We start from the raw sequence: 17,014 nt of genomic DNA, 5'->3' as shown, positions 1-17,014 counted from the left end.
GACCTTGACTATATTATGCTAAGTGAGCTAAGCCAGACGTAGAAAGACAAATACTGCATGACATCACTTACATGTAGAATTTAACAAAGCCAACTTTTTAAAAACAGAATAAAATGATGACTACCAGGGGATGCAGGGAGGGGAGGACTCAACAGATGTTTAGGATACAAACTTACAACAAGCAGTATGTAAATCCTAGAGATATGATGCACACTACAGTGAAAAGAGACTATATTATATTACAATGATCAAAAACCAAGACACGATAATAATTCTTCCAACTACTAAAAAGAAAGGATAATTTTCTAATGAGACAGAGGTGCTAATTATCACTATAACGGAAATCATATTACAATACATTCATGCATTAACATACCTTACACCATACATTTACATACCTTTATTTGTCCAATACATTTTAATTAAAAAAAAAAGAGGATCAGGGTCAAGGAAGGTCTGGGTGAGGCTGTCATGTTCAGTATCAAGGCAAGGGTGAGCATGAGGGTCACAGTCAGATACAGGATAAGGGCCAGGGTCAGGTTGAGGATTTATATGAAGTTCAGAGCCAAGGTCAGTTTCATGATCAGTATGTGGGTGGATCTGGGTTCTGAGGGTCAGGGACATAATCAAGTCCAGCTGAGTTTGTCAAGGTCACAGTCAGCGTAATGGTGAGGGTCAGAACTTCTGGTTAGCCAGTATTAGGATGAAAACATGGAACAGAGGGTCAAGTTCAGATGAAAAGGCAGGTTCAGGATCAGATTGAGGGTGAGGGTTTGGTCAGAGTGAAGGTCTGACCCTCAGAGAGGGTCAGGGTGAGGGTCAAAGTCCAGTCAGCTTGAATTTTGTCACAAGGGTACCAGTGTGAGTCTCAGGGCCTGAACGACAACTTTGCAATTGTTGAGTCTTAGAGCAGGGTCAAGAGCAAGGATGGATCTGTGTGAGGGAGTGTCTGGGTGAGGGCTGAGTTTCAAGGTCAAGGTCAGCCTCAGAGTCTGGTTTAGTGATGAGCGAGAGCCAGAATTAGGGTCATATTTAAATGATTTTCTGGTTCGTGGAAAAGGTTATGATGAACGTTTGGGTGAGGATCACGGTCAAAGGAAGCATCAGTGTTACCAGTTAGGATGAGTTGAGTTGGGGTCACAGGAAGGGTCGGGACAGTGTTAGCATGAAGTTTTCAAAGCGAGGTTCTCTGCATGTCAAGGGCACAGGGTCATTGTCAGGGCCAGGGTGAGTCCGTCAGTTAGTCTAAGGCCCTGGTGGACACCCTCAGGTAAGTGAGGTTGAGGGTAAAAGTCGAGTTGTGGGTAGAATCAGGGAGAATCAAGGGTTAGGATCAGAGTGGGCATTAGCGTCCAGGACCAAGTTAAGGGTATCAGGGTCGTGGTCAAGGGGAGGGTCATCGGCATCTGGGTGGAGTCGAAGGTCAGCAAACCCCGCCCCATTTCCCAGTACCACGTGCAGCTCCCGCAGATAGCACGTCCCTGAAACGTTCTTCCCTCGTTTACCGGCCTACCTACCTCCCTCACCTGCCTGGAGTCTTCGATGCTGCCCATCCGTCTGCCCCCTTCCACTGGGATACAAGTGCTGTGAAGGCAAGGATCCTGGAATGGAAGGTTCTGTTCCTTGATGGGCTCCCAGCTGAGTGTCTGGCACAGTGTAGGGGCAGTTAAAAGCTTAATAAATAATGAGCATGCAGTACAGGATTTCTGGGGAGAAAAGTACACCTGGAAATAAACTACAACAGTTTACAGTAGTCCTTCCTGGGGAAGCATTACAAGTAAGCTTCATGGTTAATGTCATACATGTCCATATTGTTTTTACTTGTTTTTTGAGGGGGAGGTAACTCGGTTTATTTATTTAGTTATTTCAATGGAGGTACTGGGGACTGAACTCAGGACCTCGTTCATGCTAAGCATGTACTCTCACCGCTGAGCTATAACCTTCCCCACCATGTCGGTATTGTTTCGATTTTTAGAAAATTAACACTGCTTGAATCTTTCCATTTTTAAGAGGCAACGAAGAACTTCAGGTAAAGTTCCTGACACAATTGGCACAAAATACTCAATGAACTGTTAAATATTACCTAAACCTTACGTAACTAGCCGCCTTCCTGGGAAGCCTACAGCATCCTCAAGGAAACCCTGTTTTAGTTCCCTAGATGGACTGAAAGGCAGGACAACATGGAAAAAGTCTATTTATTCGAGGGCAACTTTGAAAACAAAGCCTCAGTAATCCGATGGGACCTACTTCCCCCATTTCTACTTCAGCCCTTTCCCACAGGTTTCTGTCCTTCGCAGGCTAGAGCTTGATGCAGAAGGGGCAGATGGCCTAGATGTACTTATACACAACCTTGGAGGGCACAGTTTGCAGGTGCAGATGCACAGGACACTTGTAGAAGTGGGACAGCAGGGTCTCGCTGTAGCCCACGAGGAAGTAGAACTTGTGTGCGGGCAGCTGTCTCAGGACCAGGGCACAGATCTCCAGCTGGTTAGCCCGGCGCTTGAGGACAAGCTGGTCAGCCAGGCAGCCTGGGAAGGTGCCCAGCATAAATTTGCGGAGGAAGACATCTTCCACTGTCCGCTCTGCGGCATGCTCCTCCCCATCCAGGTTACCTGAAAAGAGAAGGGCAGCACGGCACTTTGGTCAAAACTCTAGCGGTAACATCCAAGGGCCCTGGGCACTTGATTCCACACCCGACCCCAGCCTCTTCTCTTTTGTCCTATAAAGGGAATAAAAAGAAATACACTTTAAAGGCAAAGTACATTATGCCAATAACCCCCAAACAAATCCTGTGAAGTACATATGATCAGTACCCTTGTTTTACAAAAAAAAATTCGCCAGGGCACAAGACTCAGGTGATTCCTCTGCCAGCCCCCTTCCCGCTCCTTCTTCACCACCGTATAGAAGCCCTCGCCAGCCCACGGGCCAGAGATGAGGCCACCAGCTACTTCTGAGTTTAAGGATGTGAGTTCTCTCACTGGCCAGCGCCGTGACCTCAACCACTGGATTCTCATTCTGGACCCTTAGCTGTTAAGGGTCTCTACACCCACCCCCAGACTTTAGACCCAGAACTTGAAATGGGTGGGGAAAAGAAATCCGTATTTTAAGTACGTTCTCTAGATACATGTATCTCAAACATTCAAGTTGAGACTCTCATAGGAAACAAAATACTATTGATTCTCATTAATCCATAGTAGTTATATTCTATAAACTCACTAGTTATGTTCCATAAAATCACCGTGAATAATGAATTAGCAAATAATGAATCACTGTTCCTGATGGAAATACATGGTTAGGTTTCTCAAGCCTTTGGTTACAATATTTTTGTCAACAGATCAATATGTAAGGTTTTATTTTGTTTTTCTGTTTAAAGATATCTACGTGTGGCTGGTTAACACTGAACTCTTTCCCAACACCTTTGTTAACTCATGCCTGAAGAAAGCTTTTTTATCATGTTTTCCCTGTAAGGTAAATTGAAGCCTTCTTGTGCTTAGGAACACTAGACAGAACTTCAGTATTATATGCTACTTTGAGGCAGTGGAATCACCAAAAAAAAAAAAAAAAGCACAAAACTTGAAAACACAGCACTAATACATTTCAAAATGGATATCTGTTTACAGCATGAAAGCTGAAGCTAAAAGGCAGAGCCTTGCTTGCATGGCAAGATGCATGAGGGGTTCTGCTCCGCCCATGTCTCAGAATGAACGTGAAAGACCAAGAGTGTGCAAATTCACAAACATGGAATCTGTGAATAATGGAGGGCAACTTGTAGTGAAACGTGTGCTTCGGGGGGAAACTGCAATATTCAGTTTTCCGGGTCATCGATTTCTACTGGGTTATAACTCTTTCCACTGCCTCTGAGCTAGTCTACATCTCCTTAAATTACAGACACCCAATAGCAATACAAAATAATTGCCTTCAGGCACCGTGAATGAAAAATAACTGCCAGCCGTATCACGTCTCTGCCTTTTTACTTCTCCTTTGAAGGCACTAACTGATTTCTGTCTCTGCCACTGATTAGTGAGTCAAATAAAACTTCTGACACGGGTTCATTTCCTGTTTTTGCGACAATCACGATTAAGAACTCCTGCGGTGGGGCCTGGGGTCGCATCACCGACCCCCTGCATGTCCTCCTCCACCTCTACCACTGAGACAGGCATCGCCCCCTCACTTGTCTGCAGCAACAGCCAGCCTTTGCGGTGCGCGATGTAGTGAGGCGAGTGTGACTCCTCGTAGGTCACTGGCTTGTCCCCCTTACCCACTCGAACTCACGCCGCCTGATTCTAGAAGAAAAGAAGAGTCATGACTTCCCGCAACCACTAAACCAAACAGCGACCACTGGACCAAACCACGCCTAAAGCCAGGAACCCATAGCCACTGACCCAAACGGCGCCCCAGGCAAGGCCCCCGTGACCACTAGCCCAAACCGCTACCCAGACCAGGCCCCCGCGACCACTGACCCAAACCGCTCCCGAGACCAGACCCCCGAGACCACTGGCCCAAACCGCTCCCCAGTCCAGGCCCCCACGACCACTTGCCACAACCGCGCCGCAGACCAGGCCACCGCGACCACTGGCCCAAACCGCTCCCCAGGCCAGGCACCCGCGACCACTGGCCCAAACCGCTCCCCAGGCCAGGCCCCCGCGACCACTGGCCCAAACCGCTCCACAAACCCGGCCCCTGCGACCACTAGCCCAAACCGCTTCCCACACCAGGCACCCGTGACCACTGGCTCAAACCAGGCCCCCACAATCACTGGCCCAAACCGCGCCCGAAGCCAGGATCCCGTAGCCACGGACTCAAACAGCGCCCCCGGCCAGGCCCCCGCGACCACTGGCCCAAAACACTCCACAAACAAGGCCCCTGCGACCACTAGCCCAAACCGCGCCCCAGGCCAATCCCCCGCGACCACTGGCCCAAACCGCTCCCCAGACCAGGCCCCCACGACCACTGGCCCAAACCGCTCCCCAGATCAGGCCCCCACGACCACTGGCCCAAACCGCTCCCCAGACTAGGCCCCCGCGACCACTGGCCCAAACCGCTCCCCAGACTAGGCCCCCACGACCACTGGCCCAAACCGCTCCCCAGACCAGGCCCCAGCTACCACTGACCCAAATCGCTCCCCAGACCACGCCCCCGCGACCACTGGCCCAAACCGCGCCCCAGGCCAGGCCCATGCGACCACTGGCACAAACCGCTCCCCAGACCAGGCCCCCGCGACCAATGACCCAAACCGCTACCCAGACCAGGCCCCCACGACCACTGACTCAAAACGGTCCCCAGGACAGGCCCCCGCGACCACTGGCCCAAATCGCGCTCCAGGCCAGACCACTGCGACCACTGGCCCAAACCGCTTCCCAAACCAGGCCCCCGCGACCACTGGCCCAAACCGCTACCCAGACCAGGCCCCCGGGACCACTGGCCCAAACCACTCCCCAGGTCAGCCCCCCGCGACCACTGGCCCAAACCGCGCCCGAGCCAGGATCCCGTAGTCACTGACCCAAACGGCGCCCCAGGCCATGCCCCCACGACCACTGGCCCAAACCGCGCCCGAGGCCAGGCCCCCGTGACCACTGGTCCAAACCGCTCCCCAGGCCAGGCCCCCGAGACCAATGGCCGAAACCTCTCCCCAGACCAGGCCCCCGTGACCACTGGCCAAGACCAGGCCCCCGTGACCACTGGCCCAAACCGCTCCCCAGGCCAGGCCCCCGCGACCACTAGCCCAAACCGCACCCCAGGCCAGGCCCCCGCGACCACTGGCCCAAACCGCGTCCCAGGCTAGGCCCCCGCGACCACTGGCTCAAACCGATCCCCAAACCAGGCCACCGCGACAACTGGCCCAAACCACTCCCCAGCCCAGGCCCACGTGACCACTGACCCAAACCGCTCCGCAGACCAGGCCCCCGCGACCACTGACCCAAACCGCTCCCCAGGCCATGGCCCCGCAACCACTGGCCCAAACCACGCCCCAGGTCAGGCCAACGTGAACACTGGCCCAATCCGCTCCCCTGATCAGGCCCCTGCGACCACTGGCCCAAACCGCTCCCAAGGCCAGGCCCACGCGACCACTGGCCCAAACCGCTCCCCAGACCAGGCCCCCGGGAACACTGGCCCAAACATTTCCCCAGGCCAGGCCCCCGCGACTACTAGCCCAAACCGCTCCCCAGGCCAGGCCCCCGCGACCACAAGCCCATACAGCTCCCCAAACCCGGCCACCGCGAAAACTGGCCCAAACCACTCCCCAGACCAGGCCCCCGCGACCACTGGCCCAAATCGCGTCCCAGGCTAGGCCCCCGCGACAACTGGTCCAAACAGCTCCCCAGGCCAGTCCCCCGGGACCACTGGCCCAAACCGCTACCCAGGCCAGGCCTGCGCGACTACAAGCACAAACCGCTCCCCAGGCCATGCCCCCGCAACCGCTGGCCCAAACAGCTCCACAAACAAGGCCCATGCGACCACTAGCCCAAACCGTGCCCCAGGCCAGGCCCCCGCGACCACTGGCCCAAACCGCACCCCAGGCCAAGCCCACGCGACCACTAGCCCAATCCGCTCCCCAGGCCAGGCCCCCGCGACCACTGGCCCAAACAACGCCCCAGGCCAGGCCCCAGCGACCACTGACCCAAACCGCTCCACAAACCCGGCCCCTTCGACCACTAGCCCACACTGCTCCCCTGACCAGGACCCCGTGACCATTGGCCCAAACCAGGCCCCCGCGACCACTGGACCAAACCGCTCCCCAGACCAGGTCCCCACGACCACTAGCCCAAACCAGGCCCCCACGACCACTGGCCCAAACCGCTCCCCACACCAGGCCCCCGTGACCACTGGCCCAAAACAGCCCCCCGCGACCACTGGCCCAAACCGCGCCCGAAGCCAGGATCCTATAGTCACTGACCCAAACGGCGCCACAGGACAGGACCGCACGACCACTGGCCCAAACCAGGCCCCGGCAACCACTGGCCCAAACCGCGCCCCAGGACAGGTCAACGAGACCACTGGCCCAAACCGCTCCCCCGACCAGGCCCCCGCGGCCACTGGCCAAAACCGCTCCACAGACCATGCCCCTGCGACCACTGGCCCAAACAACGCCCCAGGGCAGGGCCCAGCGACCACTGGCACAAACCGCTCCACAAACTCGGCCCCTGCAACAAGTAGCCCAAACTGCTTCCCAGACCAGGTCCCCGTGACCACTGGCCCAAACCAGTCCCCAACGACCACTGGCCCAAATCGCTCCCCATACCAAGCCCCCGTGACCAGTGGCCCAAATCGCTCCCCAGACCAGGCCCCCGCGACCACTGGCCCAAAACGCTCCCCAGACCAGGCCACCGCGACCACTGGCCCAAACCGTTCCCCAGGCCAGGCCCCCGCGACCACTGGCCCAAACCGCGTCCAAGGTTAGGCCCCCGCGACCACTGGCCCAAATCGTTCCCCAAACCAGGCCACCGCGACAACAGGCCCAAACTACTCCCCAGACCAGGCCCCCGCAACCACTGGCCCAAACCGCTCCCCAGACCAGGCCCCCGCGACCACTAGCCCAGACCAGGCCCCCACGTCCACTGGCCTAATCCAGGCCCCCAAGATCACTGGCCCAAACCGCGCCCGAAGCCAGGATCTCGTAGCCACGGACCCAAACGGCGCCCCAGGCCAGGCCCCCGCGACCACTGGCCCAAAACGCTCCACAAACAAGGCCCCTGCGACCACTAGCCCAAACCGCGCCCCAGGCCAAGCCCCCGGGAACACTGGCCCAAACCGATCCCCAGACCAGGCCCTCGCGACCACTGGCCCAAACCGCTCCCCAGACCAGGCACCCACGACCACTGACCAAAACCACTCCCCAGGCCAGGCCCCCGGAACCACTGGCCCAAACCACGCCCCAGGTCAGGCCAACGCGAACACTGGCCCAAACCGCTCCCCATACCAGGCCCCTGTGACCAGTGACCCAAACCGCTCCCCAGACCAGGCCCCCACGACCACTGGCCCAAACCGCGCCCCAGTCCAGGCCACAGTGACCACTGGCCCAAACCGATACCCAGGCCAGGCCCCCGCGACCACTGGCCCAAACCGCTCCACAACCCCGGCCCCTGCGACCACTAGCCCAAAAAGCTCCCCAAACCAGGCCCCCGTGACCACTGGCTCAAACCAGGCCCCCACGATCACTGGCCCAAACCGCGCCCGAAGCCAGGATCATGTAGCCACAGACCCAAACGGCGCCCCAGGCTAGGCCCCCGCGACCACTGTCCCAAAACGCTCCACAAACAAGGCCCCTGCGACCACTAGCCCAAAACGCGCCCCAGGCCAAGCCCCCGGAAAACAGGCCCAAACCGCTCCCCAGACCAGGCCCACGCGACCACTGGCACAAATCGCTCCCCAGAACAGGCCCCCGAGACCACTGGCCCAAATCGCTCCCCAGACCAGGCCCCAGCAACCACTGACCCAAATCGCTCCCCAGACCACGCCCCCGCGACCACTGGCCCAAACCGCTCCCCAGGCGAGACCCCCGCGACCACTGGCCCAAACCGCTCCCCAGGCCAGGCCCCCGCGACCAATGGCCCAACCGCTCCCCAGACCAGGCCCCCGCGACCAATGGCCCAAACGGCTCCCCAGACCAGGCCCTCTTGACCACTGGCCAAAACCAGGCCCCCGTGACCACTGGCGCAAACCGCTCCCCAAACGAGGCCCCCGCGACCACTGACCCAAACCGCTCCCCAAACTAGGTCACCGCGACCACTTGCCCAAACTGCTCCCCAGACCAGGCCCCCGCGACCACTGGCCCAAACCGCTCCCCAGACCAGGCCCCCGGGAACACTGGCCCAAACATTTCCCCAGGCCAGGCCCCCGCGACTACTAGCCCAAACTGCGCCCCAGGCCAGGCCCCCGCGACCACAAGCCCATACAGCTCCCCAAACCAGGCCACCGCGAAAACTGGCCCAAACCACTCCCCAGACCAGGACCCCGTGACCACTGGCCCAAATCGCGTCCCAGGCTAGGCCCCCGCGACAACTGGCCCAAACAGCTCCCCAGGCCAGGCCCCCGAGACCACTGACCCAAACCGCGCCCGAGGCCAGGCCCCCGCGACCACTGGCCCAAACCGCTCCACAAAACAGGCCCCCGGAACCACTGACCCAAACCGCTCCCCAGACCAGGCCCCCGGGACCACTGGCCCAAACCGCTACCCAGGCCAGGCCTGCGCGACTACTAGCACAAACCGCTCCCCAGGCCAGGCCCCCGCGACCGCTGGCCCAAACAGCTCCACAAACAAGGCCCATGCGACCACTAGCCCAAACCGTGCCCCAGGCCAGGCCCCCGCGACCACTGGCCCAAACCGCGCCCCAGGCCAAGCCCACGCGACCACTAGCCGAATCCGCTCCCCAGGCCAGGCCCCCGCGACCACTGGCCCAAACAACGCCAAGGCCAGGCCCCAGCGACCACGTACCCAAACCGCTCCCCAGACCAGGCCCCCACGACCACTAGTCCAAACCAGGCCCCCACGACCACTGGCCCAAATCGCTCCCCACACCAGGCCCCCGTGACCACTGGCCCAAACCAGCCCCCCGCGACCACTGGCCCAAACCGCGCCCGAAGCCAGTATCCCGTAGTCACTGACCCAAACGGCGCCCCAGGACAGGACCGCACGACCACTGGCCCAAACCAGGCCCCGGCAACCACTGGCCGAAACCGCTCCCCCGACCAGGCCCCCGCGACCACTGGCCCAAACCGCTCCCCAGGTTAGGCCCCCGCGACCACTGGCCCAAACAACGCCCCAGGGCAGGGCCCAGCGACCACTGACCCAAACCGCTCCACAAACCCGGCCCCTTCGACCACTAGCCCACACTGCTCCCCTGACCAGGACCCCGTGACCATTGGCCCAAACCAGGCCCCCGCGACCACTGGACCAAACCGCTCCCCAGACCAGGTCCCCACGACCACTAGCCCAAACCAGGCCCCCACGACCACTGGCCCAAACCGCTCCCCACACCAGGCCCCCGTGACCACTGGCCCAAAACAGCCCCCCGCGACCACTGGCCCAAACCGCGCCCGAAGCCAGGATCCTATAGTCACTGACCCAAACGGCGCCACAGGACAGGACCGCACGACCACTGGCCCAAACCAGGCCCCGGCAACCACTGGCCCAAACCGCGCCCCAGGACAGGTCAACGAGACCACTGGCCCAAACCGCTCCCCCGACCAGGCCCCCGCGGCCACTGGCCAAAACCGCTCCACAGACCATGCCCCTGCGACCACTGGCCCAAACCAGGCCCCCGCGACAAATGGCCCAAACCGCTCCCCAGACCAGGCCCCCGCGACCGCTGGCCCAAACAGCTCCACAAACAAGGCCCATGCGACCACTAGCCCAAACCGCGCCGCAGGACAGGCCCCCGCGACCACTGGCCCAAACCGCTCCCCAGGCCAAGCCCCCACGACACTGGCCCAAACCGCTCCCCAGGTTAGGCCCACGCGACCACTGGCCCAAACAACGCCCCAGGGCAGGGCCCAGCGACCACTGGCACAAACCGCTCCACAAACTCGGCCCCTGCAACAAGTAGCCCAAACTGCTTCCCAGACCAGGTCCCCGTGACCACTGGCCCAAACCAGTCCCCAACGACCACTGGCCCAAATCGCTCCCCATACCAAGCCCCCGTGACCAGTGGCCCAAATCGCTCCCCAGACCAGGCCCCCGCGACCACTGGCCCAAAACGCTCCCCAGACCAGGCCACCGCGACCACTGGCCCAAACCGTTCCCCAGGCCAGGCCCCCGCGACCACTGGCCCAAACCGCGTCCAAGGTTAGGCCCCCGCGACCACTGGCCCAAATCGTTCCCCAAACCAGGCCACCGCGACAACAGGCCCAAACTACTCCCCAGACCAGGCCCCCGCAACCACTGGCCCAAACCGCTCCCCAGACCAGGCCCCCGCGACCACTAGCCCAGACCAGGCCCCCACGTCCACTGGCCTAATCCAGGCCCCCAAGATCACTGGCCCAAACCGCGCCCGAAGCCAGGATCTCGTAGCCACGGACCCAAACGGCGCCCCAGGCCAGGCCCCCGCGACCACTGGCCCAAAACGCTCCACAAACAAGGCCCCTGCGACCACTAGCCCAAACCGCGCCCCAGGCCAAGCCCCCGGGAACACTGGCCCAAACCGATCCCCAGACCAGGCCCTCGCGACCACTGGCCCAAACCGCTCCCCAGACCAGGCACCCACGACCACTGACCAAAACCACTCCCCAGGCCAGGCCCCCGGAACCACTGGCCCAAACCACGCCCCAGGTCAGGCCAACGCGAACACTGGCCCAAACCGCTCCCCATACCAGGCCCCTGTGACCAGTGACCCAAACCGCTCCCCAGACCAGGCCCCCACGACCACTGGCCCAAACCGCGCCCCAGTCCAGGCCACAGTGACCACTGGCCCAAACCGATACCCAGGCCAGGCCCCCGCGACCACTGGCCCAAACCGCTCCACAACCCCGGCCCCTGCGACCACTAGCCCAAAAAGCTCCCCAAACCAGGCCCCCGTGACCACTGGCTCAAACCAGGCCCCCACGATCACTGGCCCAAACCGCGCCCGAAGCCAGGATCATGTAGCCACAGACCCAAACGGCGCCCCAGGCTAGGCCCCCGCGACCACTGTCCCAAAACGCTCCACAAACAAGGCCCCTGCGACCACTAGCCCAAAACGCGCCCCAGGCCAAGCCCCCGGAAAACAGGCCCAAACCGCTCCCCAGACCAGGCCCACGCGACCACTGGCACAAATCGCTCCCCAGAACAGGCCCCCGAGACCACTGGCCCAAATCGCTCCCCAGACCAGGCCCCAGCAACCACTGACCCAAATCGCTCCCCAGACCACGCCCCCGCGACCACTGGCCCAAACCGCTCCCCAGGCGAGACCCCCGCGACCACTGGCCCAAACCGCTCCCCAGGCCAGGCCCCCGCGACCAATGGCCCAACCGCTCCCCAGACCAGGCCCCCGCGACCAATGGCCCAAACGGCTCCCCAGACCAGGCCCTCTTGACCACTGGCCAAAACCAGGCCCCCGTGACCACTGGCGCAAACCGCTCCCCAAACGAGGCCCCCGCGACCACTGACCCAAACCGCTCCCCAAACTAGGTCACCGCGACCACTTGCCCAAACTGCTCCCCAGACCAGGCCCCCGCGACCACTGGCCCAAACCGCTCCCCAGACCAGGCCCCCGGGAACACTGGCCCAAACATTTCCCCAGGCCAGGCCCCCGCGACTACTAGCCCAAACTGCGCCCCAGGCCAGGCCCCCGCGACCACAAGCCCATACAGCTCCCCAAACCAGGCCACCGCGAAAACTGGCCCAAACCACTCCCCAGACCAGGCCCCCGTGACCACTGGCCCAAATCGCGTCCCAGGCTAGGCCCCCGCGACAACTGGCCCAAACAGCTCCCCAGGCCAGGCCCCCGAGACCACTGACCCAAACCGCGCCCGAGGCCAGGCCCCCGCGACCACTGGCCCAAACCGCTCCACAAAACAGGCCCCCGGAACCACTGACCCAAACCGCTCCCCAGACCAGGCCCCCGGGACCACTGGCCCAAACCGCTACCCAGGCCAGGCCTGCGCGACTACTAGCACAAACCGCTCCCCAGGCCAGGCCCCCGCGACCGCTGGCCCAAACAGCTCCACAAACAAGGCCCATGCGACCACTAGCCCAAACCGTGCCCCAGGCCAGGCCCCCGCGACCACTGGCCCAAACCGCGCCCCAGGCCAAGCCCACGCGACCACTAGCCGAATCCGCTCCCCAGGCCAGGCCCCCGCGACCACTGGCCCAAACAACGCCAAGGCCAGGCCCCAGCGACCACGTACCCAAACCGCTCCCCAGACCAGGCCCCCACGACCACTAGTCCAAACCAGGCCCCCACGACCACTGGCCCAAATCGCTCCCCACACCAGGCCCCCGTGACCACTGGCCCAAACCAGCCCCCCGCGACCACTGGCCCAAACCGCGCCCGAAGCCAGTATCCCGTAGTCACTGACCCAAACGGCGCCCCAGGACAGGACCGCACGACCACTGGCCCAAACCAGGCCCCGGCAACCACTGGCCGAAACCGCTCCCCCGACCAGGCCCCCGCGACCACTGGCCCAAACCGCTCCCCAGGTTAGGCCCCCGCGACCACTGGCCCAAACAACGCCCCAGGGCAGGGCCCAGCGACCACTGGCACAAACCGTTCCACAAACCCGGCCCCTGCAACCAGTAGCCCAAACTGCTTCCCAGACCAGGTCCCCGTGACCACTGGTCCAAACCAGTCCCCAACGACCACTGGCCCAAACCGCTTCTCAGACCAGGCCCCGGCGACCACTGGTCCAAACCGCTCCCCATACCAGGCCCCCGTGACCAGTGGCCCAAACCGCTCCCCAGACCAGGCCCTCGCGACCACTGGCCCACACCGCTCCCCAGACCAGGCCCCCGCGACCACTAGCCCAGACCAGGACCCCACGTCCACTGGCCTAATCCAGGCCCCCAAGATCATGGTCCAAACCGCGCCCGAAGCCAGGATCCCGTAGCCACGGACCCAAACGGTGCCCCAGACCAGGCCCCCGCGACCACTGGCCCAAACCACGCCCCAGACCAGGCCACAGTGACCACGGGCCCAAACCTCTACCCAGGCCATGCCCCCGCGAACACTGGCCCAAACCGCTCCACAAACCCGGCCCCTGCGACCACTAGCCCAAACCGCTCCCCACACCAGGCCCCCGTGACCACTTGCTCAAACCAGGCCCCCACGATCACTGGCCCAAACCCGGCCGAAGCCAGGATCACGTAGCCACGGACCCAAACGGCGCCCCAGGCTAGGCCCCTGCGACCAATGGCCCAAAACGCTCCACAAACAAGGCCCCTGCGAACACTAGCCCAAACCGCGCCCCAGGACAAGCCCCCGCGAACACTGGCCCAAATCGCTCCCCAGACCAGGCCTCCGAGTCCACTGGCCCAAATTGCTCCCCAGACCAGGCCCCAGCAACCACTGACCCAAATCGCTCCCCACACCACGCCCCCGCGACCACTGGCCCAAACCGCTCCCCAGGCGAGGCCCCCGCGACCACTGGCCCAAACCGCTCCCCATGCCAGGCCCCTGTGACCAATGGCCCAAACCGCTCCCCAGACCAGGCCCCCGCGACCAATGGCCAAAACGGCTCCCCAGACCAGGCCCTCTTGACCACTGCCCAAAACCAGGCCCCCGTGACCACTGGCCCAAACCGCTCCCCAAACCAGGCCCCCGCGACCACTGGCCCAAACTGCTACCCAGACCAGGCCCCCGGGACCACTGGCCCAAACCACCCATCAGACCAGGCCCCCGCGACCACTGGCCCAAACTGCTCCACAAACCCGGCCCCTGCGACCACTAGCCCAAACCGCTCCCCACACCAGGCCCCCGTGACCACTGGCTCAAACCAGGCCCCCACGATCACTGGCCCAAACCGCGCCCGAAGCCAGGATCCCGTAGCCACGGACCCAAACGGCGCCGCAGGCCAGGCCCCCGCGACCACTGGCCCAAAACGCTTCACAAACAAGGCCCCTGCGACCACTATCCCAAACCGCGCCCCAGGCCAAGCCCCCGGGAACACTGGCCCAAACAGCTCCCCAGACCAGGCACCCGCGACCACTGGCCCAAACCGCTCCCCAGACCAGGCCCCCGCGACCACTGACCAAAACCACTATCCAGGCCAGGCCCCCGCAACCACTGGCCCAAACCACGCCCCAGGTCAAGCCAACGCGAACACTGGCCCAAACCGCTCCCCATACCAGGCCCTCGTGACCAGTGGCCCAAACCGCTCCCCAGACCAGGCCCCCGCGACCACTGGTCCAAACCGCGCCCCACACCAGGCCACCGCGACCACTGGCCCAAACCGCTACCCAGGCCAGGCCCCCACGACCACTGGCCCAAACCGCTCCCCATTCCAGGCCCCCGCGAACACTGGCCAAACCGCGTCCCAGGCTAGGCCCCCGCGACCACTGGCCCAAACCGTGCCCGAGGAAGGATCCCGTAGTCACTGACCCAAACGGCGCCCCAGGCCAGGCCCCCACGACCACTGGCCCAAACCGAGCCCCAGGCCAGGCCCCCGTGACCACTGGTCCAAACTGCTCCCCAGGCCAGGCCCCCGCGACCACTGGCCCAAACCTCTCCCCAGACCAGGCCCCCGTGACCACTGGCCCAGACCAGGCCCCCGTGACCACTGACCCAAACCGCTCCCCAGGCCAGGCCCCCGCAACCACTTGCCCAAACCACGCCCCAGGTCAGGCCAACGCGAACACTGGCCCAAACCGCTCCCCTGGCCAGGCCACCGTGACCATTGGCCCAAACCGCTCCCCAGGCCAAGCCCCCGCGACCACTGGCCCAAACCTCGTCCCAGGCTAGGCCCCCGCAACCACTGGCTCAAACCGCTCCCCAAACCAGGTCACCGCGACAACTGGCCCAAACCACTCCCCAAACCAGGCCCCAGTGACCATTGACCCAAACCGCTCCCCAGGCCAGGCCCCCGCAACCACTGGCCCAAACCACGCCCCAGGTCAAGCCAACGCGAACACTGGCCCAAACCGCTCCCCATACCAGGCCCCCGTGACCAGTGACCCAAACCGCTCCCCAGACCAGGCCCCCGCGACCACTGGCCCAAACCACGCCCCACACCAGGCCACCGCGACCACTGGCCCAAACCGCTACCCAGGCCAGGCCCCCACGACCACTGGCCCAAACCGCTACCCAGGCCAGGGCCCCCGCGTACACTGGCCAAACCGCGTCCCAGGCTAGGCCCCCGCGACCACTGGCCCAAACCGCGCCCGAGCCAGGATCCCGTAGTCACTGACCCAAACGGCGCCCCAGGCCAGGCCCCCACGACCACTGGTCCAAACTGCTCCCCAGGCCAGGCCCCCGCGACCACTGGCCCAAACCTCTCCCCAGACCAGGCCCCCGTGACCACTGGCCCAGACCAGGCCCCCGTGACCACTGGCCCAAACCGCTCACCAGGCCAGGCCCCCGCGACCACTGGCCTAAACCGCGTCCCAGGCTAGGCCCCCGCGACCACTGGCTCAAACAGCTCCCCAAACCAGGCCACCGCGACAACTGGCCCAAACCACTCCCCAAAGCAGGCCCCCGTGACCACTGGCCCAAACCGCTCCCCAGGCCAGGCCCCCGCGACCACTGGCCCAAACAACGCCCCAGGCCAAGCCCCCGCGACCACTGACCCAAACCGCTCCACAAACCCGGCCCCTTCGACCACTAGCCCAAACTGCTCCCCTGACCAGGCCCCCGTGACGACTGGCCAAAACCAGGCCCCCGCGACCACTTGCCCAAACCAGATCCCCACGACCACTGGCCCAAATCGCTCCCCACACCAGGCCCCCGTGACCACTGGCCCAAACCAGCCCGCCGCGACCACTGGCCCAAACCGCCCCCGAAGCCAGGATCCCGTAGTCACTGACCCAAACGGCGCCCCAGGACAGGACCGCACGACCACTGGCCCAAACCAGGCCCCGGCAACCACTGGCCCAAACCGCGTCCCAGGACAGGCCACCGAGACCACTGCCCCAAACTGCTCCCCCGACCAGGCCCCCGCGGCCACTGGCCCAAACCGCTACCCAGGCCATGCCCCTGCGACCACTGGCCCAAACCCAGCCCCCGAGACCAATGGCCCAAACCGCTCCCCAGACCAGGCCCCCGCGACCGCTGGACCAAAAAGCTCCACAAACAAGGCCCATGCGACCACTAGCCCAAACCGCGCCCCAGGCCAGGCCCCCGCGACAACTAGCCCAAACCGCGCCCCAGGCCAAGCCCCCGCGACCACTGGCCCAAACCGCTCCCCAGGACATACCCCCGCGACCACTGGCCCAAACAAAGCCCCAGGCCAGGCCCCCGCGATCACTGGCACAAACCGCTCCACAAACCCGGCCTCTGCGACCAGTAACCCTAACTGCTTCCCAGACCAGGTCCCCGTGACCACTGGCCCAAACCAGTCCCCAACGACCACTGGCCCAAACCGCTTCTCAGACCAGGCCCCGGCGACC

At 62.9% G+C, this 17,014-nt stretch overlaps 1 protein-coding gene across 1 annotated transcript in view; it reads right to left on the bottom strand.

The window, feature by feature from the left end:
* Positions 1 to 2,177: 2,177 nt before the first annotated feature.
* Positions 2,178 to 17,014, bottom strand: part of LOC140691674 (small ribosomal subunit protein uS3m-like) — a 49,238-nt gene continuing 34,401 nt past the window's right edge. The window contains 2 exon segments of the mRNA XM_072955530.1: positions 2,178 to 2,612; positions 4,172 to 4,283. Of these exon segments, the coding sequence (XP_072811631.1) occupies positions 2,329 to 2,612; positions 4,172 to 4,283 (396 nt within the window). The 3' untranslated portion in view covers positions 2,178 to 2,328.

The sequence above is a fragment of the Vicugna pacos genome, chromosome 36 (assembly GCF_048564905.1).
Source record: "Vicugna pacos chromosome 36, VicPac4, whole genome shotgun sequence".
NCBI classification, from domain to species: domain Eukaryota; kingdom Metazoa; phylum Chordata; class Mammalia; order Artiodactyla; family Camelidae; genus Vicugna; species Vicugna pacos.
Note: the sequence above shows the minus strand (reverse complement) of the source record. Positions and strands in the feature narration are given on the sequence as shown.